Raw genomic sequence first — 24,328 nt, 5'->3', positions numbered from 1 at the left:
AAGCAGGTGCTGGGGTTAGTAGTGTGTCCGTCAGCGCTCGAGTGTCTGTGCGCGTTTAACATTATATGGTAAAGAGAACAAGGGCTCATGCAATATTCATATCACAAGCTCTCGTTTAATAAGACAGATAATCGTAATGAGATCCCAGGTGAAGGTGCTTTCCTTTGTTACTTCGAATTTGCTCAATGTCATCTGACATATTGTTGGAGCAAATGGATATAAATGGCCGCCTAAACGCACAGATGACTAAACAAAGAAAACGCATCCTCTGGCTATGAGAGTGGAGGTGTCTGCGGCACAGATGGATAACGTGCTTGTAATCGCCTTGATGTGTTTGTGAAATGTAGAGCGGACGACTGATTCTTGAGGACAATTAACAGTTTTCCGTTAGTATGTCGTATTATCTGCGTGATGACTTGGCTTTTGACCTTTTCTAACATTTCTTAGTTACACAGTTGACAATAATGCAATAAACTGATGCAGAAATATCAATATACCTCGTCCATGTGCATTTCCAGCCTGCCTTTGACTACATAAGAAATCACAAGCATTGGAGGGATAATGCATTTTCTGTGCACTGTACCTACACGTCTACAGTCATATATGCTATTGCTGGGAAACTATGCCTGATGTTATTTTCTCTACTATTGACTTTCTTACCATCGGATTTCATTTGTGATCAATAACAGCTACAAGTTGTTTCCATTGCCCAATTAAATCCAGAGATCTTTAAAAAATTGTGCGTTTCATTTGTTCATCCATACATTAAGTTATTTTGAACCCTACCTAGTTGATCTGTTCTCGTGCGTATCGAAGACTATTGTCGCAGCACCGCGAAACCTCCTGAAATCTACATTTGCTGCCTCATGCGCTGCTACTACAAAACTGTATCTGTGTTACTACAAAAACAAAATACAAGGCAGTAGAACGTGGACACCCTTGCTATTTTTAAACCACCCTACCCTGTCTCTGTGTGGCAGAGAGAAAAAATGTGGATAATGGGAAATGGGAGAGTAAGTGGCTGTTTTCAATCTGCCTGGTTCTAATGTCTGCAATTCCTCTCTCTCAACCTTTCCCAGGTGTCATGGGTGAATATGAGCCCAAAATTGAAGTGCATTTCCCTACATCTGTTCTGGCTGCCAAAGGAGTCACTGTCAGGCTGGAGTGCTTCGCTCTGGGGAAGTAAGTAAACTATGTCATGCTGCACAAATATAGGTAGACGTCTTAGTACAGCAGTGTAGTATTAATCGCCAGGAACAATAAACAATAAAAGCGTATCACTGCACTGTCACTGTGAGATCCTTTGGATAATACCCCTTTGTGTTTTTGTCTCATGTTTAAATTAGATTATCCCATTACCTGAGTGGGAACCAGACATATCTTGTCTTCAGGCAGGATGTTAAGTGAGTGTCGAGGAGTGCAGCAGCATAGCTCGGCTGTTAGATGACATGTTAGAGCGTGGGGAACGGGGGGCTGAATGGGGAATTCATCCCGGGGGGGCTGGTGTGTGCTCATAATTGAGAGCCCTTAATGTAACTGTGTTTCCTGGGTGCCTTCTGAGTCGGTTATGAATGTAGAAAGCCAAGGTTATGGCTATGAAGAAAAAAAAAAAAAAAAAGGAGTTTGCTAATAGTTGTCTGCCAGGAGGGAAAACATGTTTCTCCACAGAGACTGAAATCCAAAGCACTTACCCCGGTTACTAATGTTAGCATTGCTGGGTTCATGGTTTTGGATGCACGTTAGAGTAGAACAGCCTAAAAATAAAGACACCGACCTTAAATTCCCAAACAAATCATTTTCAATCTGTTCTATGATACAACAAAAAATACAATTCATAATTTATTAATACTGCACACATAGTATTTTATCATCACTACTCCATTTTTGTTTATAATAATTCAGCATGAATTATTCATTGCTGATGCCTATCTTAAGTGCAAACACTCTCTAATCTACAGATGACTAAGGACCTCATAATTGTTTGCTTTCATTTCAATTAATTATGCACATTATGGCTAGTCATTTCCTAAATATATAGACACTGCATTCTAATATCATGGCCTTCAGTTTTCGTATGAAGTTCAGCAGCAGTTTGGTTCTTACCCGCATAATCCCCTCCATGAAGTCATCTGCGCCTGATGATGGCTTTCAGTCAGGCGGTGACTTACCCTTGTACACAGAGATGAATGATTTATCATCGCACCTTATTAAGAAACGCCAGTCTTTATATAGCCCTGAAAATGAAGTTAAAATCGGTTTTGCTCTCCTGTTGATCGCTCTGTATGATGGCACCACCAGCTACGATGTGGGCAGGGGAGCTCTTTGTTCGCGAGTGCCACAGATCCTTGATGTGATTTTTCTCTTTCGTGATTTTTTTTACTTTGTAGGCCACAGTCAAGGGCAAAGAGAACAATGACACTTTGAAAATGGATGGGAGACCCATAAAAGAGCACAGTCTTCCCGAGCTTTAATGAGTTTTGCTTTCTGGCTGTAATGATATTTTTAGTAATGCCCTGTGAGAATTATTATTAATTACGATTTTCTGAAAAATAAATTCTCTGTAGAATGACAAACGCTGTTTACCGACGCGGCTGTCAATTAATATTTCAAGTTTCTTCATGTTTATAAAACACATTTTTACAAGTGCAAACACAACATGGGCTGGAAAAGGACGACATCATTAGCACTTTCCTAAAGGGCCTTTCATATCTTTTATGTGAACAAGCCTCATCTTCAAACAAATTATTGTCTGGGCCCAACAAGGTTAATCTGACATTTTCCCTACACTATATCAGAGCTGTCTGTAAGAACAAAGGACACTTTTAATCTTCTCAGGTCCAAGCCCCCCCACCGTGTAATTCTTGCCCAATGACCTGTGGAGTTAATGCAAATCAAATGTCTCGGTCCACAGGGAGAAAGAAAATAGCACACAGCGATTGTACAAACGTTGTAGTGTCACACGTAATGTTGAGTGTCTTCTGCAACGGTCCTAAATGCACCTAATTTAACATTGTACACCAAACGTGTCACTGCTTACTGTTTAGTTTAATGTTTTTTCTGATCAGTCGCCAAATCTAAATTAAATCAGATTTAATATATTTATTGTCGTTCTGCTGTACACACGTCAGTGGTGCAGATAAAAAAGAGAGTGTTTCACCAATATAGCACACAAAACAGTCAAATGTAAAAAGCACACATCCTAAAAGCTAATATTCGGCCGTTCTCTTACTCAAACGTTGAGCGAAAGGAGAAAAATACAGAATCACATTGCACTAAACAATAGCTTTGCTTTGCTTTGGACACTGAGCACGTTAACAATGGTTCTCCTTTATTGCCAGTCGAAGCAAAACAGTTATTATTCACCCTGTGTTTTTCTTAAAGGAGGATTATCAGGATAATTAACCTGAATGAATTAATTATGGTATTTTCAAACAACACAAATTAAATTGAAGCCCCGGTCTGGTTTATAACAAGCTGTGGAAATTCTGGCGCTGAAGCGGTGTGCAAAAGGATACGGGAGAATGAAGTTCACTGAGGTTCAAAAGCCTTGTATGTCTGATTGGTTACACTCCCACTCATTTCCACTTAAATTGTAAAATATGGCTTCCTGTGCAGGCTTTCATCCAAATTGCCTCGGAGTAGTGAATATACTTTTACTTCCAGTGACCCCAGAGGGAATCAAACCCTTCAAACCCTTGTAGTTTCCTTATTAAGCAACACCGGCGGCGAAAGAGAGTGCCTCACATTTTTATATCAACGTGGTTAATGAGAGACACTCTTATGCTTACGCCGTACAAAGTGGATGAACCTGTGTGTTTGTGTTCATTCTCCCATAAAAATTGTGTATAATTTCCCTAAAACGAGCAATAAATTAAAAGCACAGACTGCGAAAATGCGATAATTTATAGATCTTTAGCAAACACATTTTTCAGCGTATTTTGATATTCTGTTATTAAATTTTGAACTAGTCCAGATAAGGATATGGCAATTGTGTGGAATGCTAATTAAGATGTTATCTACTGAGCTCGCCTGGGTACATCCTCAATTAAAAACTGTATCATGTCCCAAAAACCTCCAAATGTGCAACACATCCATAATGCGAGCACACAATATACTAATACTATAAATAAAGTAACTTCAATCGACATAAATGACCACATCTTCAATGTTTGACAGCTGTTTTATAAAAAAAGGGCACTAACAGGCAGAAGCTTATTCCCTCCTGCACACCCCCAGCGCTGTGAACATGCTCATTATTCAGCCTCCAAAGAGGAATTCTGCCATAGTCTCAAACCCCGGTTCACCCCAATGTTCCAGCCCCTCGAGGTCTCTATAGATTCACTCTCTGGTGTTATGTTGGACCAAAGGTCATCAGAAAAAGGAGAAAAATTCATTATTAACTTGTAAGAAAGTGCTTCATAACAACTGCATGTCATATTCATGAGTAGTGACTCAATCTCTGTGTTTCATTAGCGTTTGTTTATGTTTCTTCCACCACACACACACACAGCAGTCAAATGAAAATGCCAAGTACTAACAAACGGTCCCACTCTTGTCCACCAGATATTTGCTTTCACTTCAGGCTCCAGATTTTGCCCTTGGCAACCACAGCACTGTATGAGACAACCACATTTATTTTTTTATTATTATTGTTATCGCTGTTGAGTTATCACACTATTACAATATGAAGCTGTCTCTGCAGATGCTGTGGCGTGAGTGACGCTTGTGAGTTAGTCGTTTAGTTGTACATTAAGAATCCACTATTACATCTCACATTTTATATGGACGTCAAATAAACAAATCAACTGTCAATGAAAATCATCATAAAGGAAAAAAAACATGCACCCCAATCAAGCTTTTTATATTGTAATAATAATATTTTATAATTACTTTACACTGACTGACGCTAATTGTATTGATTGGTTGGTGGTGGTGCATCTTTCTGTCCTTTGGCATCCATAACGCTGCAATTCTTTTGGATTCCTGTCCTTGTCGTCTTGAGCTGATTGAGTCTGGATGTGCTACTGATGTCAAAACACTGTCCTTTGGTGATGCAGTTTATGTCCCTGAGTGCAGAGTCCCTGAGCCGTCCTCCGAACGAGGCCTAGGACACACGGGGCTCTTTCTTGGCTGCGTTATGAGCGGGCATGTACAGTATATCACTGCGAAGGAAAATGCAAATTGGGGACAATGGAGCAAATTGTGCATTTGCTTGGTCAGCCTGATCATTTTATTGACTGTGTAACTGAATGAATTGCGACATTACAACGCTATATAATTTTATGACTTGAGCCGCACGCACACATCATCCAAGCTTCTTACTGTAGGTGCCGTGTCTGGCAGTGCAGGAGCTTATCTACCTGCCCAGCTCTAACCTGATTGTCCTGCCAGCCGTTGCTTCTGTTGGCCGGAGGAGATAAACACGATGACCAAAATGTTGCCACCCAGAAAGATACGCGACCTAATGTCTTCTAGGGACTGACTGGCAGGAATTATTTTTGGATAAATTTGTCCTTTAAGAAAAAAAGCCTGCATGTATAGTAAAATGTGATTTATTTTGACCATGACCTTTTCGCTAGATCAGCTCCAAAAGCCGGTCATTGGCATGCACATTCTCCAAGTAATATTCCCACCACGTGCAAGCATCGTTGAGTTAATATGTGTACACACACACACACACACACACACACAAAGGGGTGAAAACAGGACCCTGCTTGCCTGGCTACACTGGTGTGCATTATAATTACAACTCTGACTCAAACTCCATGTGCAGAAATGTGAGCCTCCAATATCTGACATTAGTGTGAAGCTGCTGACTGTCATTCGTTGTGTTGCTTTACTCGCTCGCTGATGTGAGGGGTGAGGAGCGAGCTGCTCAAAAAATAAAAGGAAAAGGAAATATCTAAAGTGTTCTTTGACAACAACAAAAAAAATAAATACTCACTCGACGTGACTTAAAACATCTTGTTGAAATGAAGAAAAAAAAAAAAAAACACTTTGTTAAAATATTCCACATGCTCTGAATCTTAATTTGAGCTCATTGCTGCCAGGAGCACTTCCCTGTCCTTGTGCATTTAGAGCAGATAAAAAGCTCAGGGATGTAACATTTCCATCTTGCCTAAATGATTGATGGGTTCACTGGAGGTTTGCACGGTGTCAGATTTTCCATCTCTCCGAGAAACGTCTATTCCAGTTGTCATACAAGAGAGAGTGACTAATACTGAGCTCATGGAAAGACACTCTCTCACTGCGCATGCAAATCATCCATCACGAGGCCCTATAGGGCAACCCATGAATAAACAAGGATGGATGACAGTGCTCGCACTCTAATCATAAAAACACTCTGTAGAATATTGTCCCTGTCCTGCAACCTGCACTCTAATAAAAGCGTCATTAAGTACAGTAAATATATCATGAGTGATCAAAAGGTTAATGATTTGCATGTAGAGCAGAACCAGCATTATTTAGGCATGATGGTGCGTCAGAACATCATTTGAAGTTGGGGGGATTTTTGGCGTCTGTAGGTCATCTACATTTTCAATTTCAAACTATTGATGGGCTGACGGTTATAGAAACTCACTTCCTGCGCTTTGTATCGCTAACTTTCCAAAACTCAGTGGAGCAGTAAGGTGGAGTGTAACGCTTCAGAAAGCGTTGTTAAAAGTTAGAAAGGGTTGTGAAAAATAAGTGGAAATTCTTATATTTCATGAAAAATAGTAAATAGTAATAGAATAAAAGTAGATGTAGAATTTGTAGTTCTTAAATGAATTCATATTAAGGTTTACACCGACAGCTATATTCTGATATTAACTAGATTAATCAGTCTTTTTCAGACCACTGTCATTTTATGATTCCTCCAATTTGAATATATTCTGACATAATCTGAGTAAGCAATAATCACATTAAGACATAGAGTATTCTGATTTTATCAAGATTGTGTAGGCATGTATAGGCCTTAATCTGAATGTCATATTTAGAATAAGAGCAATTATCTAGTTATTATAATAAGTATTGTTTCATCAATAGGACAATATAATGTGATTGAGACGTGCACATGTTGAAATAATCTGACGGAAATTGAAGTACACAATCTGATTATGGCTTATTCAGAGTTTATTTAGTTCATAAGAAATTGTTGACAGATTACTATGGAGACATAGCCGGCGTCAAATCTTCAGTCCATCCTCATAATGCAACGTGAGAATCTCATTATTGCAGCTCACACCCTGTGCTGCAGCTACTGTCTATCTCCCCAGACTGCGTTACTGAGTTTTCATTTTCTTTCTATTCATAGTCCAGTGCCAACAATCACCTGGAGGAAGATAAATGGCAACATCCCCAAGAAGGCACGGCTCCGGAAGTCGCAGGCTGTGCTCGAAATCCCCAACATCCAACTGGACGACTCAGGAACTTACGAGTGTAAGGCTGAGAATCCGAGAGGAGGGACTGCTTTCAAAGGACATCTACAGGTCTACAGTGAGTCGGAGTCATTTTAATTATGCATACCTCAACAATATGGTAATAGTATGGTGATAATACCAACTCATTTCTATAATAGTCACCAAAGCCCTTTTCCACCTATGGTCCCAGCTCGCCTCACCTTCATCACCGCACGGTTTAGGTTGGTTTTCCACTACAAAATAGTACCTACTCAGCGTGGGTGGAGTCATCACCGCACAGCTGCATGAAGCTGCCGTGACGCGTCACACACAAACGAGTGACTAGTGACTTGTAAAGCAGTTGTTTTCAGTGAATCATTAGAATCAGTTCATTAAAATATTTGTTCACTACTTCCTCCATGACCGGCGCACAGACTCCATCCGACACAGTCACTGGACTGAGATGCAGCAGCAGGGTTTGTGATGCCTCACGCCGCTCGCCGTCTGGCACACGCCAGAGCAGGTACTAAAAAAGTACCAGGTACCATCGCTAGTGGAAATGCAAAATAACCGTGGCGATGCGAGTCGAGGCAAGCCGGTGTAGTAATTACTTGGTAATAAACATATGTGCGCTATAAGGTTGGATGCATTTCAACTTTATTATACAGTAATTATTTGGTTTTGTGCACAAACTATTTCATGTGAAGATATCACATTGATGGTAGCATATGTTAATTATCATTGCCAAGCTATTACCTGGATAAAACTTTGTAAATGATAAGACGGCATCCTTCCTTTTACAAAATGATTACCATACTACTACGGCCATGGTGTTACTGTACTTGGTGTAAAGCTTTGCTCGATGCAGTATTGTCAAATTCAAGGCAGGGGACCGGCACTGGTGCTTGTGAATTTGCTGACCAGTCAAAAAAACAAATTATCCAACTAATAATCCCAAAAACACCACCTGAGCATACGCAGTGTACGAGCTGTTTCTGTGAGATGAGATATTTGTGGCTCTTTCAAACAACATTGTTTTCGCCGTGTGCTTCATTGTTCAGTTATTATTTATAAGACTTGTGTTTTCTCTTCCCCTTTGTTTTTTTTTTGTTTGTTTTTTTTCTGAATCCAACGCTTCAGACAAATAATTGCTTTTTGTACATTATTCCGGAACACCTGTTTCTAATTAATGCTATAGCAACAAAAACATAAATATCAGTTAAGAATGATTGGAAAATGCCTTTTTAAATTACACACCTCATTATTTTTAGATTAAATCTCAAATAAAAAACTGTTCCGTCTTTATGAAAAACAGTACTCCATTTACTTTATGTTTTCATATAGGGTGCATTTCCATCGTGTACGCGCTGTAGGGCTGAACGACGTCGGGAAAATAAATGTTGATTGATATATTTATAAGTCGAGCTTAGTATTCACTGTGCAAAACATTAAATATGTGCCACAAAAATATTAACCACTCTATGCTTCCTATATAACCTAATAGCCTCGCTGATTTGCTAATTTAACTTTAACTTAATTATCAATGCCTAACATACCTTGGTTAAGAGTGGTGTAACATCAAGTAGCCGTGAGCTTTTTGAATCACTGCCTTTTCCCTGTGATTGTAAACTTATCTAGGAGGCTGCGGTTCCCCCATTCTTCTCTGTCTCTGTTGTGTGCACAGTCCCAAGATAATGGACTCCCTCATCCTTGGCAGGATACATTTCTAAGGCCCCCGCACTTTGTGGCAACCTCCATTCTGTTTGACAAGCAGCAGCCTCACACTAAATGCAATTCACACAGGTCACCTGCCAGCTTGAACTTTAATTGTGAGGAAGCCTTTCCTGCCTGTGACCATTCAATTAATCCACACACAAAAGGAATTGTGTCTGCGCCTGGCAAAGGTGTGCCTCACTATACACTAATCTAGATTAAATGATCTCTCTCTTTTTTTTATTTTCTCAATAAAATGAGATCAATGTCAGTCCCCACGTGTGGAAGCTTCTTCTACGCAAACAGTTATCACATCGCCGGAGATGCCAAGGACACGTTTCTTTGTGAGCTTTTAAATGCGCGGCGCGTCGCAAACCGTTCATCATGTAAATGTACGTAAACAGAAAGGTGCACCAACACAGAAATAAACAAAGTAGTAAGTATTATGTTGCCTATACCTTGTGTTGATCTTGACTTGTGATGGATACGCTGTGGAGCGTGTGGAATTTGACCAGAACCTTGGAAAAGAAAAGAAAAGAAAAGAAAAGAAAAGAAGCTTGACGTCAAGGGCCCGATACAACATGGCAAGAATTAAAAAATACAATGAACAAGATTTATTCTTAGAGAGTGGAAAGCAGAGGAAAGGAAAGATATTAGAGTGGAACTCTTGGCCCCAATAATAAAAGAGTACAGACAAACTGAATTCATCAAAATTACACACGGAGTATCTTTTGTGTGCTACCAGTGTGCGCGTAAAACGGTGGTTTCTTTGGCCACAGTTGTTGTAAAGCGATAAACTGATGCACAAAACGTTAATGAATGATTAAAAGCACCACTTTGTTCTCAAAACAAGGTTAAATCCTGTCTTAGCAACTAGTCCTGGGCATTTAATACATCATCGATGTCTAATGTACAGTACGACTGAGCCAGCACTTCATTAGAATAGGTAGAGGCTTTTTTCAGCTATAAAAAAAACATGGGACACAGTGATGTGTTCAAGGATTCTGTGTGAAATGACATCAAACCACACACAAAAAAAATAGTTTTGCATAAAATGCACGGCACAAAAGTCATGGTAAAATCACGTGTTGTCAGCATTGTGTGTCGTCGCCAGTATATTACGCATATATCTTCTTTCTTGTGTTAGTAAAGGGTAGTATTTTTTTTTTTTTGTGCCTTGTGTGTTTCAGGGATGTTTTATTATGAATTTCTTTTCTTTCTTCTTTTTTCTATGTCCAAGCCTTCCCTCTGTGGGTGAGAATGATTAATGATACTCAGATGGATAGCGGCGAGAAGCTCCAATGGGAGTGCAAGGCCACAGGGAGGCCCCGGCCCACCTATCGCTGGCTTCGTGACGGCTTGCCCTTGACATCCCAGGTAACCAATTCACAGCACGGCGCGTTGTCCTCTTGTTGAATACACCGTGACATGTCTGTATTTGTCCTGTGCATCTATATTCACATAATATTCAGACAGTTTATTCATTTTAAACTGTTTTTTTGTGTTTACAGGGTCGCGTTGAAATCGTGAACGGAGATCTGACCATTTACAAAGTGCAGCAGACAGACTCGGGGATGTACCAGTGTGTTGCAGAAAATAAATACGGGGCCATCTACTCCAGTGCTGAACTAAAGATTTTAGGTAATTATATACATTACGTACCATTTATGCCACATTGCTTGAAATTGACATTATGAGAACACGTTTTATTTGATTTAGAAAGACTAAACAGAGTGTTAGAAGAAAAACAGCCTATACATTCCCTATAAATGCCTATACATTGCACATTTGTGGACACACACAGATCAAGTATTTGCGTCTGAATAAGGTGCCCGATGATAAGTAAGGGTGATTGAAATGCAAGTGGGGAACGCTGAGCGGCGAGATGTGCTGATTGCAAATCAATGGTCTCTGATTGTGACGGCATGAATAAAAGAAGGATTTTTATGGTCTTATTCAATGAGGTGTCTGCACGTATCAAGTGGAGGAGAGTCGGGAATAGTTCTACATTATTCTGGGTGAGAATGAGAAGACAATGACTTGTAGGTATAGATTTATACTAATGGGAGCCAACACTAGAGGAGAGACATCAATGGTTTCTTTGATAGAGTTTAATGACTCCATTAGGGTCTTATCTCCTCTCTATTGTTTATCATCAAAGCACAGACCACATCAGAATCTCAACAAACCTTCACTCTGCACTTGACTTTCATCAGCTATTCATTGGTGTGTATCATTTAACAATCGGTGATAATAATCATTCATTTCCAACAAGAAAATGTACCATTTTACCTTTTATTTTCAAACAAGTATGTCCCTCCTCTTTTTCTTCGCACACATCAAAAGATTCCCCACTTTTGCTTTGACGTGTAGAGACAGTGGAAGCCAGACTGACTGTGTTCTTCAGTTTTTAAGGCACAACAATCATACAGAATGGCTGTTGGTGGCTCTGTGTTGATGCACCAATTTCTCCTTGTCATCCCCTGTACTAGGACACATCTGGCGACACCCAGTCCACTTCTGTGTTTCCGCTGGGGACACTTTGATTTACTGTCTTGCGTGGCGCGCTGTTTTTTTTGAGAGGAATCCGTGGCATGTTGTGGGAAAAGTTTCTTTTACTTTTATTGTCCATTTGCTGATTGCGTTTAGCTTTATCCAAGTTGACTAGGAGGTGCGTTTTTTGCCTCTCTATAAGTCACAGTCACAACGATGCTGTTTGGACGCTTGTGATGAATGTTTTCATAACTATACCCCCCAGATATCTCTTCCCAGTGACCTGTGCTCTGTGGAGATGTCCACAAGCAAACACTATCCATACAGATTACATGGCTAATAACAGCCTGAAGATGAGCGATCACTAGAGGCAACATGGGGGGCAGTGGCTGCTCTCATGACTGTGATCTTGTCCCAGATCCGGCTCTTCTGGGAGGGTAGCAGGTGAAGCAATAAGGGGCACTGCTGCAACCAGCTGCAGGCCTGTTCTTATTTTGATTAAAACAAATACTCACAGCAACTGCCCTGTGTTTTGCTGCTTTTCCTGTCTAGAGGGACCTCCGCCACTCAGGCAGCCACTCGGGCTCAAAGACACGAGTGTTACAGGGAGAGGGGTCGGCCTGTAGCCACATACGGGATTGAATTGTCATTGTGTATGATGTCACGTATAAAGCATCATTCAGGATTTGAATCATCTCGGCTGACAAAGCCTCGCAGCCAGTGGATGGCCTTGATGTGTAACACAACTCCAAACCAGAGCCACACCAAAGGCCCGAAGCATTGTTTAGACCATAACTACTTCATTTGTTTTCATAAGCAAGCTGTAATTATTATTATAAAATGTTTGTGTTTATGTATTTATTATTTGCTCAGGCTGCCTGTTTAAATATGGGTTTTTTTTCCTCGGAGCAGCGTAAATCACCCAACCATGTCGTCATTAACATGATGACATTTATTTAGTGATTTGACTCAAAAGGCACAATGCATATTTATGCAGTTTTAGTGGACACTGATGTGGCTGAGGATTAAGATCAAATATTATGTGACATAAAACAGTATATAATTGTACATTTAAGCCAGTGCGTTGTAATGCCTCGTGGGGAATCAGTATTAATTAATATGTTGATCGAGTGGTGTTTTTCGTCACAAAGTGTCCCAATGAGCCCTCCAGCAATTTTATAGTAATTATTTTTTTGAAATGCCACAGTTGAAGAGGTGGAATGAGTATTATGTTTAGCAGCATCACAGTGAGTATAGCTGCATTAAGTTATTTTTTAATTTTTCTTTTTTTTTACCAGTAGGGAATTGAAAAATTCCAGTGTAAACTCAAAGGAGCGAGGCGAGTATTAGCAAACATAGGGTATTACTGGCATCTGTGATTAGTAATTTGTTTTTCTTTACTGGTGTGACAAAATATCTTGAATTGAACGTCATATAGACCTATATTGTAATTGTTTAAAGTGCCAAATTCTGAAAATAAGTACTTACATATTGAGTTGTAGAATAGTACATAGTAGTACAGGTAGAGCTTTTGCTTAACACCCATTTAATCCCAGTTGAGTTTGACATTTATTTATATTAATTATGGTCCTTTTATTCAGTACTGTTTTTATTTGTGCTTTTTTTTTATCTATTTGTTTTTAGTTTACTGAGTTTGATTTGATTTTTGGTATTTTTAAGCCTGTACAGCGCTGAACAACAGGAGTTGTTTTTCAATGTGTTTTGTAAATAAACTTTAACCTTGATGTCGACATTATTTTCCATTGATTTCAATTGATTTTCTTTTCTTTTTTTCTTTTTTAAATAAAATGCTCCGTTTTTGTCTCACACAGCATCAGCACCCGTTTTTGTTCCCAATCCCATACGGGTCATTGCCACGCTTGGAAAAGACGTGTCGCTCGAATGCAAACCCAGAGCATCACCGAAACCACGGATCACATGGAAGAGAGGAGACAGGAGGATACAGCCGAATAAAAGGTAGGCTACAGCAGCTCTTTGGAAACGTCCTGTTTCACTCTCCACTACAAGTAAGCTTTTTTACAAACTGGATATCTGATTTTGATTGTGTTTGAATATTCACAATAAACCTGCATATTGGACTATAATAAGTGAAGTACGCAGAGTTTCTGATCACTGTGAGGAACATTGTCAGTTCATAATGTGATAGTGGGAGCTATTGTGGGATCCAGTGTTCTTCTCAAGGACTGTTCAGCAGCACAGCTTTTTTGAAAACAGAACCTGATGTGAAGTGGAGTCTTCTGTTCAGCACAGCTTGTTTATAACAACAAACATTCTGCATATTCTAAAGCTGTCATTTTTACTGCGCGTGGCAGATTTTTTAATGACTTCTAAAGCCTGATTTGTTCGTACTCATATATCGTAGGGGCCTCGAGGTAGTTCATTGGTTGGCATTGTTGCCTCACAGCTAAAAGGTCACCGGTTTGGATCATGGCTCGATCGAAGGCCTTTCTGAGAGGGGGGTTTCCATACTACTAATAAGCTGGCTTCCTCCCACAGTTGGAAAAAAGCATGCAGATTAGATTAACTGGACACTCGAAATTGAACAGTGAGTGTGACACTGAAGGATTGCCTCTCTATGTATAAAACAGCGGTCCCCAACCATTATTTGCACCACAAACCAGTTTCATGTTAATTTTCACCAATGGTACAGAAAAAACTAAAAACAAAATGCGTAAAATTACAACTCACCATCCCGCTGAATTAGTGGGAGCTTGAGCTTGTTTCATGAGGCTCCATAGCCTTTCATGAGGCTCATGTAGAGCGGGCTTGGTGCGTGAGAATCATCTGTAGCTATAAGCATGTTTTTTTAAGTAGGAATCCTGATATTGTCTATTAAATGCAGCTTTCTTTTTCTTGGAAGTCTCCTCCTTGGTCCTTTTTCCCTAGTCAAAGAAGCTCTCCAATGACATTTGTTTTTTACTCATTGTTACTAGCTCTAACCCTGTGCAGTATAATAATAGTAAAGGCTATTAAATGCCAAAGGTAGAGTTATCACAGTTAAAATGAAAAGGAGACAATGGGATGAGCACAGGAGGAAGTAATATGCCACCAATTGGAACAGTGACAGCTGATGTGGTCTGTGTTGCAGCAATATTGTGTTGCACCGGACTTTTATAGTCCAAGGACAGAGGTTCAGGTGCAGAGTGAATCAAGGAGGCACCGCGCTCCATATTATAAGTCAGTGACAAGTCAAGTTGAGACGATGGTAATTTCTTCTCCTACATACATATTTCATGACATAAATCCAAGCATTATGGTTGTGGTCCAGGGCTTTTGAGGAAATGTACATATGTCTTGTTGTGACACATCACAGTTTCATTACTGTAACTGAAATTAAGTGTCACTGCTAAAGTGAAACACCTTAGGTACTGGCAAAGCTCTGGAGACGCGTCCTCTTCTCCACCTCCTTCTCACAGAGGCTGACAATTTCCAGCGCACAATTACATTTGGAAATTCGCATGCAGTTCGATGCATCATTTTTCACGAGAAACATCTCTCAGTTGCACCAAGAGGGGGCTGAGCGGGGCGAGGGTCCATCAATCAAACGGAGCGATGCTACTAAAATTATCGCTCACTGCTTAGCATCCTGCGTTTTGAGTCGGAGAAGAGAAGTGGACCCTTTTTCCCAGCCAAGATTCAGCGGGCTGTTCTACAGCCTCGCAGCAACGGCAGCCGGTTGATAATCAGATCCTTAATCTGATATTTCTTCAAACAGGCAGTGGCAACATTTCCACGCCTCCGAAAAGCTGGATGAAAGACACAGTTTTCAGACTTAAGTTTAATATGTAAGGTTCAGAGGTTGATGTGTATCTGCAAATGATTGCATTTTCCTTCAAAAGGAAAGTAAATCCTCAGAAGTCATTTTGGATGTGTGTGTTTCATGTTAAGATCTGGTTCAGGGTGGATGGGGATGAGTGGTGAGCGGTGGCTTCCTTTGCCCTAAAAATGGTCATTAATGACGTTTTGGCTCGTCTGGATCTGATAAAGCCCCTTTTTAAAACCGTCGCAAATCTCTATTTCACTATTGTCGGTGACAATCATACCTGGTCCGACACCCTCGTTTTGCTTGTATCTGATTAAAGATAATGTGTTGTCTTAAATGAACAGGAAAAAGATACCAGACAATCATTCCATGTCCTCTAAAGAAAATGATTGGTCTTGTTCATTGCGGTATTTGTTGTCGTGATGGGTTAAACTGTCAAATTACCGACTCTCTCTCTCTTTGAGCTTCAATCAATTTGACAGTCGATTGCAGGTTTCTTCCAAATTAACTGTAGTGCACTGATTTACTGGATAACAGTGTGTGTTTTGAGAGGTGTCGCATCTGGATGTTTGTGTCTTCAAAACAACCAAATGAGGTTGTGTATTTTCACGACGACCGGGGTGACTCCTGCAAAAGGTCTCCCTGCTGTGACCTCACAGTATTTGCAAAGTAAAGAGTTTATGGATGGTGAGGCGTTCTGTTCTGGGAAGAACAGGGTCATAATCGAAACGGCTCCACGTTTATCTGGCATTGACAGCTGTGCTGACTTAATGAAGGTTTGTAATTAACATGGATTTCCACTATGTTTGGGGCTTTTGTCTCTTAAATGGAAAGTATTAATCCCACGAGTTTTAAAGTGCATGGCCCTCAACAGCACAATTGACACCCACAGAAATTTGTTTTTTTTTAGTTTCAGACAAATCTTGCACACATGTGATCATTTTTATACATCCAAATTGTGAAATTAGTAGTTTTATATAATTGAGCACCTCTCCTTATTCTGCCCCAGGAAAATTGCTTCAAATCCAAAAATATATAGTATGTTATGTATAGTCAAATATGCTGGGTTTGCTGTAATCGTTTAATGTTTCCTTTAAATTTCCTTAGGTTGAATTGATTTGCATATTTTGTATTCCCAACAGTCCCTATCTTGTCCTTTCTGCCTCAGTGTCCTTGTCGGATGCGAGTTTCCTCCCTAATTTGAAAAATGTCTCCTGGCTGCAGATTGCTTCTGAATGTGTGGCGAGATTTTGTCACACCTTCGCGAATTTCCCTCTGCCAATTTCAATCGCCCTGCCCGTGATGAAGGAGCTTATTGTACATATGAATAAATAAAAATATCAAACCATATGAATAATGCCACGCCGCCGTCGCCTGTCATCTGTCGTCTGATTGTCTGATTTGAGATGGGATAGATTTTCTATTAAATGAGTAGACTGTGTCAATGTGCCTCTGTGTAAGCCATGCTCAAGTCATCCTGTGACCAACCCTGTCCGCAGGCCACAAGGGCATTACTTATTTACATGTCTATGGACGTGCATACCAGAGCCTGTGGAGCTTTGGGTTGAAATGTGGGTGATGGAAACCATTTCCTGATTAGTTTTCAGCACAGTGATTAACCTGTGATTAGGTTAAGTGGAAAAAAAGCACCTGGTTATGTTGGATAAAGATTTTCCTCACAGTGGTGCAATATTCTATTTCTACACTTCACACATCTGTCATTTGCCCTTGCTTTTAAGAGAAGTAAAATGGCAACTTTCCTTCAGGAAACAAGGCTAATTGTGACATAAATATTGTATATCTTTGAAATTCGGTTATTTTTGCAGCGAACCTTCAGGGGAGCATCTTGGTTCTTGTTCTGTAGCCGCTCGCTCACGCGTCTGCTTGTCGTCGGCTGCAGTTAAATGAAGCAGCTTGATTGTCCAGCTGTTATACCAGTCAGAGATGTTAAAACCACATTGCTAGTGTCCTTCAGCAGGAGAAGGAACTACTTATGGATAGCGGCGCGGTGCTGCTGTTCTCTCTTTGTCGCACTTGCTTTTCCCTGGGGGACACCTCTGTGATGTGCACATCTTGGTTTTGATTCATTAATGCACCAATACTTTATTCAGATTCATGGAAACAAACAATCATGATGTGTGTGTGTGCTGCTGTTGTTTTTTTTCTTTTTTCATGTTGCGTAGCATTCGTTTCAAACCTTGTGAACTGTACCTTTTTATATTCTACAGCGATGACACAAATTGCAAGACACAAAATAAGATATAGCGTCATTGTAGCCACAGTGAAACACTTTGGGGTCCTCTTACTGAAAATGTGTCCTAAATACCTTAATCGGAGTCTTTAATAGCTTGTGTTTTAATCCTGATGGAGATAAAACTACTTAAGGGTATCTCCTAATCAGATTCATTATCGCGTTTGTCAGTTGTTGATTAGTTTTTACTGAAAAATCCTTATTGCCATTTCCTTGTTCAAGGTTACGCAATTAAGCATTATCACAACAAAAGCCACATTGTGTCATATTCTGAACAGTTATTCTAGCTTTTTTAGTGTCATCCCTCGGGCATATTGCTGTCCTTGTAACCCGTCACAACCTCAGTATCATAAAGTATCGTACAGTAATACCCCCTGCCTGAACTTGTCGCACATCTGTTCATATGTGAATTTTTCTCTCATACTCGGTATTGATTCTCGTGTCCTTTGTCGCAGGATTATGTTGTTACGGAACAACACTTTAAGGATTGTTAACTCCAGCCGAGCGGATGAGGGGAACTATGTGTGCCGGGCGGAGAATCAGTTTGGCTCGGCAGAGATGACTGCCATACTGTGGGTAAAAGGTAAGTGATGCCCTGGGGGCCTTTATTTTCTGCCAAATTAGTACAAGTCGGCCACGAGTAAACAGTCCCCAATGTCATTTTACAGCCCCCTTTGCTCCGGTGCCAGGAAATTTATTGCACTTGCTCAACCGTGAACCAAGGGCTCTCACATTCAGGAATCATAAAACAAGGGCACAGTTTAGCAGCGAGAAGGCTTCTGTGTCATTGCCATGTTCAAACCTGGTATTAACACTTGTCTCAGATGATACAGTCACAAGTGGAAAGCGCTAATACAGGTGTAAACGCAACACGAGACTCACTGCAGAAACATTTGAAGGATTCTTTACTCGACTGCTGTATTTTCTTGAGGAACTGAACCAATTGTTTCCATTTTACAGCAGATTTATTTGTGCCCTTTGCCACATTTTACTTTGTTGTATTTCACGCCCCTTACTCTATATGTCACATGAGTAAATTATTATTTCAGTGTCGAGCTGCTTACATGACATTGATTCTGCTCTGCTTTCCTCCTCACTTACTCTCTCTTTACACATTTCACATCAACAATGGCCCTGTCCATCACATATTCACACCGTTGGAACAAATCTTAATCATTTCCACTTTGCAAACCAAAATGATGCACACGTTTAAAACGCTGCGTTTGAGCTGCACTGCACACAGTCCGTCTGACTTTCGAGCTGGCAAAGGTGATTGTCATAAGAAGCCAGCCTCATGTCTGGGTCGGGCTCTCATGATTGCTCTGGCAGTCGTGTCATAGTTGATTGCAGCTGCTTCAGGTCTAGCCTGAGGTGACAGTGCAGCAGTTTTGTGCTTCCAGAGGCCATGCGTGTGGAGCTTAGCCCGATCCGGGTGGAAGTCACTGTGGGGGAGAGCGTGGTGCTGAGCTGCAGAGCGACACATGACACATCGCTGGACGTGGCCTTCCAGTGGTTCTTCAATCAGAGGCCCATCAACTTCCAGCAGGATGGCAGCCATTTTGAATACATCCAAACAGTAAGAGTGAGAGTAAGAGCAATAGTAAGATAAAAACCTATCTATCTATCTATCTATCTATCTGTCTCTGTCTCTCTGCCTGTCTATCACAAAAAGGTGAAATAGTGTTCTCTAGTCTGAACACGATAATTAAAGATGAGATCACACTTTCTTCCCCGCTCTTTTAGTTTAGTTTTAACATCTCACATTTCTCCTCCCCGTACTATGAAAATAAATCTTATTTTTTAGGCTTTTTTAGGTCACTCTTCCATTTGCAGTGGATGTTAAACTCACATCTGTCTGATGTGTCCTTTACCACTACACACTCTCTCTCTCTCTCTCTCACTCTCTGGAGAGCAGGTATTTGCAGTGACAATCCTTTACAGGCGGAACAGATTCCTGGCTGATGTATGGTTTGTAATTTTAATCAGGTTTCATACTAAACAGCTGCCCATACACCTTGAATTATTCCCAGTTTGGCCTGAGGCATTTCTCATTTCAACAGTGAAAATGTGGGCAGCTGAAGATTGTAGCTGCAAGCAAGCACCTGCATTAAACAGCGATCTCTCAAGCCACATGCGACTCTACACGATGTAAAGGAATCACACTTTTTTCCTGCTAAGCACATTCCCCCCTTTGCTCTTCTTAATACCTATCTTTTTTTTTTATGTTTTGCTGTACAAATTGCAGCAGTCTGCAACAGTGGATCTGATGATCAGGAGCATATTACTGAAGCATGCTGGGAAGTATGGGTGTCGGGCGCAGACCATTGCCGACACTGTGTTTGCAGAGGCTGAACTTCTTGTGCGGGGTAAGCTTGTTGTTGTTGTTGTTGTTGTTGTTGTTGTTGTTGTTGGTACGCTAGTGCAATGTGACAGAGAAAGTGACTCACTGTCCCCCTCAAATTAAATCACTGCTCTATAACATAAGCCACATGTTTTATTGGAGTTTATAAGTTAATTCCAGGACACTGCGAGAAAAACAGTTTTGGGGCTGAAAGGGAGGAATGATTGCATTTGAAAAACAAAAACTGTTTTGATTTACATAATGGGTGCTTAATGTTTTTCGCAATTCTGCAGAACAATGTTCGAATTTTCTGTAAATCTAGGAAATTGCCCTTCATTTTTTTTCAGGAGTCGGCCAATTAGTCAGTAGAAATTCACTCCTGGTGGATACAATCACACAGCCAGTGTTTCCACGTTATTGCCCCTCTTTGATCATCTTGACTAATTTTTATGGTCACTGTGAATATGGCCGGACAGACGGTTTGCCTGCATGAGCACGTTTAATGTGAGCCGCTGAACAGCTTGGAGGAAATGTCTAGTGATCAAATTCTGTGGCAGTTTTATGAATGTTGGTGGTAATGTAAAGCAGCAAACGTTACCCCCAAGCTGCTCGCGGCCTGTTGACTGTCTTATCGTGACACAGCGATACCTGTTTTTGAGATGGTTAGTGTGTGAGCTTTAATACGCCAGGACTCAAAGCCAAAGAGTATTTTGTCTTGTGATATCTTTGAGGCTTCATTTACAAAATAATCTTTTTCATGTGGACTTTTTTGCTTATTTTAACCAGAACCAGAAAACTTAAACCACAAAATGATCCTGTGAATAAGAGCTTTTGCCTATTTTTTCAGAAGATATTTGCAACTTACTGCATGTTAAAATAGTGTATTAACAGTTTAAACAAATTGAGAAAAACATAAATACACTATAAAACATATTTAAAGTAATATTTGTTTGAGTTTTTGTCTCAATGTCCAAAAACAGGCCCAAAAAAGGAAAATATGTAAAGGCTTTTTTCCAACTCTCTCAGCTCTGGTGACTTCCTGCAAGAGCAAGAGTGAAATGACCGCAATAACAATCTAATAGCACAAACCGTTGCGTAACTATGGTGATGCAAAGAGTCTGTGATACTCTCTGTGTAAAGGGTCAAGAGCAGTCGTCTTACCTGAATATGATTGTGCTTCACTGTAAATTCATTTATCTATTATTTATTTTCCATTTTGTAAAGTGTACATCATAATATCCATATCAAAACAAATGCTTTTATTTTGAAATTCTCTTTGTATTATCATCATGAATATTGTATCGCAAGTTTCCCTGGGTTATAATCTCTATTGATGCTCATTAACACAACACATGACTATAATCAGTGTTAATAATTCCATGTCAGTTAAAGGAGCGACAAAAAAGTCAGTGCAGCATCAAACACAAAATAATAGCATGCCCATTTGTTTCAGTTCAGGCTCAGTTAGCACTCTTTGGGAATAGCTAAGACAAAAAAAGGTGGCCTGAGCTTCACTCTAATATGTGTAAGAAAAAAATAGCTGTGTCGTCCAATTACACTATAATATTTTAAGTGTTTTTTAATGAATCTCATTCAACATTAGCAGTAAAGGAGGGTGCCGTTCCCTGGCATTTTGATGTGCCAACATACAAATGCACCATTCACTGTAACCTTCTAATAGGCACTTTTTGGGGACACAGTCGATTGGTTTTCATGGAGCGCACCAGCTGCCCGCTTTTCATTTACAGCTGTTCCCTCTCGAGTCCTTATACGATTGCTGTACTTGCAGATTACATTTATTTCCAAAGCCCGAGTTAAACATATGTTCAACTGTACTGCAACACGGGAAGGTCTAACGCGCAGTCATGCTCAACAAAACAGGCAAACTGTCTCCAAAGCCCCCTCCCCCCCACCTTACCCGAAAAAAAGGTGGCGCCAGTGTTCCTTAATCAGCATGAAATTCCTGGCAGTAGATCTGTGTCAGCCCAAATCCTGTTTCAGTTTAATATGTCTTGTTCTTGTCTGTTGTTTGTTTGTGTGAGGATTACAACAGGGAATTGATGTTGTCACCTCACGCACACACAACTGCACGTCCTTATCGCTTGTGTGCTTGCATCCATCACTGGCTCTAATAAAATCCCCTCATAATGAAGAGGCGACAGTGTGGACCAGTTTAGATTCAGACGACAGCTGACTGCAACTGTTCCGTCTCTGCTGTCTTGACATTTCTGATCCCTCCGAAATGAAAATTGTATTTTAATCTGCGTCTCCTAACTTATTTCCTCAGGTCCTCCTGGACCTCCTGGCGTGGTGATAGTGGAGGAGATCACAGATACCACAGCCACCCTGTCATGGACCCGTGGCCTAGACAACCACAGCCCTATCACCACCTATAATTTACAGGCCCGCAGCCCATTTTCTCTCGGCTGGCAAACTGTCAAAACAGGTAATCAATAAGAACAAATTGCAGTCCCTCCGTCAAGGAGGTTAATATGGGGCCATTTAAAGGCCTTAATTCTTTCCCAAAGTCATGTACAAAGATTGTGAACCAGCCCAAATAGAGCACGGTTCCAAGGAAACATAATTAAAAATTCTAATGGGAATGTAATTGTATGTATTATTGCAGTCGGCCTTTTAAATACCGTTAGTAAGAGATCAAGTGTGTTCCTCTTGCTGTGGAAAAGAGAAACTCAGGTTTTAAAGTGTCCCTACCCTACCATGGAGGCAAGTACTTTTCCTCAGAGCAAAGTGTTGTGTAACAACATTTTCATAAATACCAGGTACTGTAAATGCTATTCTCACCGTTGTTTTCCCAGATGAAATAATGTAGTTCCTTTTGTGTCATCCTTTTTCCACAAACAACCCCATCCCCGGGGGGCAAAGAGAATGATAATTAAAACAAGCTTATAGGGGATCAATATAAATGCAGTGTTGTTTTCCTGTTGTCATTATATTGTTTATTCAGGTTTAGCCAAAAAAAAGTTGTCTATTTCAGCTTTAAAGCAGTTTCCTCTCTCTCTCCCTCTCTCTCTCTTTTGTCGCGCCTTTCATTTTAAATGTGTCCATTGTTCAGAAGGTCTTAGCAGAAAGTATTAAGAGCTTTTTATCAAATGTCATTGGTTTTAAATTAATTCTGTGACATATTAGCAGGTGGTGTGGAAATTAACCTTTTGCATGATAATTATAAAGCACATTTCATTTGGTTGACATGCACTCTGACTGCTTAAAAAAGGAATTTGCCTCTTCTTTTTTTTTTTTCCTCTGTACCTTTACAGAAAAACCATTAGTTACTACCCCTTTGCATTAAACAGATGAAGGCTTGCTAAGCATTGTGTGTAATCCATCTTAATATGCCATTTGGTAATAAAAGCAGAGTTGGAGGTGTGATAATGATTCATCCCCGCTGATGTATAAATCACTTTGTGTACATTCCTCTCACATCATGTCTGTTCAACCACATTTTAATTCGATAAAGCACAATTAGGCCTCAGTGATGTATTGTCAGTGTTGAGCTTGTTAAGATTAGCATACGCGAGATAGGGCTTTTAGCTCCCACTCCTCACAAACAGAGTTATCAGCGTGTGTTTGAATAGCAGCTCGCTTGACTGAGTGGTCTCATTGTGAGCTGCTTTGGACGATAAGAGCTCGAGCCCCGCTGCTTCGCCGAAAGTCGCTCGAGTTGGAGTGGAGAGACCTGCGGTTCATTTACGACATGGATATGTGCTTTCAGTCAATGTTTGTTTGTCATCCCAGTGACAATATTGACAAAGCGTGATGAAGGCGTCCCTGAGGAAATTAGATTACCTGTGTTACCTGCTTGTAATGTTGGAAATACATTTTGTCATTTATAGTTACAGAGCTTGCAGAGTCTTGCGTAGATAGTGTGAAAACAAATTGAAATCTGTTTCCCTCCGTGTAATGAGTTACAACAGCAACTAGAGCTGCTGTCGTGAGTCACTGTTCAGGAATGATTTCAGGAAAACTTTCTCAACGCCACCTGCATTTAAAACATGCCACTAGGGATGGGAATTGATAAGAATTTAACGATTCCGATTCCATTATCAATCCGATTCCTTATCGATTCTCATTGGGTGAGGGAATAAGTACACATTTCTTTGTTTGTATTAACTCTCTTTACTATATGATTTTCAATTAATTGGTCCAGACAAAAAAAGAAATGTTTGGCTTTTGAAGCCCAACTGCCATTATGTGCCATAAATAAATAAAAACACAGACTTCTCTGTGACATTCGTTTATCCTCGGCCATTTTGTTCTTTCCTGCCTCTGTGAAGGGAGTAGCTAGAGGTGCACGAGAGCAACTTTCTAAAGCCTCTGAGCCAGCCAGACTCTGGCCGTCATCATTATCA

General features: G+C 40.3%; 1 protein-coding gene across 3 annotated transcripts in view; it reads left to right on the top strand.

The window, feature by feature from the left end:
- Window positions 1-24,328, top strand: part of cntn5 (contactin 5) — a 101,066-nt gene that overhangs the window by 66,108 nt on the left and 10,630 nt on the right. For 2 of the 3 annotated variants that reach the window (XM_044032864.1, XM_044032861.1), the window contains 9 exons: window positions 1,080-1,182; window positions 7,295-7,476; window positions 10,333-10,469; window positions 10,604-10,733; window positions 13,418-13,562; window positions 18,076-18,203; window positions 19,021-19,208; window positions 19,866-19,986; window positions 22,249-22,407. In XM_044032864.1, the coding sequence (XP_043888799.1) occupies window positions 1,080-1,182; window positions 7,295-7,476; window positions 10,333-10,469; window positions 10,604-10,733; window positions 13,418-13,562; window positions 18,076-18,203; window positions 19,021-19,208; window positions 19,866-19,986; window positions 22,249-22,407 (1,293 nt within the window). The remainder of the gene's footprint in view (window positions 1-1,079; window positions 1,183-7,294; window positions 7,477-10,332; window positions 10,470-10,603; window positions 10,734-13,417; window positions 13,563-18,075; window positions 18,204-19,020; window positions 19,209-19,865; window positions 19,987-22,248; window positions 22,408-24,328) is intronic. The other variant, XM_044032862.1, reaches the window with a different exon arrangement.

Source organism: Solea senegalensis, linkage group LG8, assembly GCF_019176455.1.
Source record: "Solea senegalensis isolate Sse05_10M linkage group LG8, IFAPA_SoseM_1, whole genome shotgun sequence".
Taxonomy (NCBI): domain Eukaryota; kingdom Metazoa; phylum Chordata; class Actinopteri; order Pleuronectiformes; family Soleidae; genus Solea; species Solea senegalensis.
Note: the sequence above shows the minus strand (reverse complement) of the source record. Positions and strands in the feature narration are given on the sequence as shown.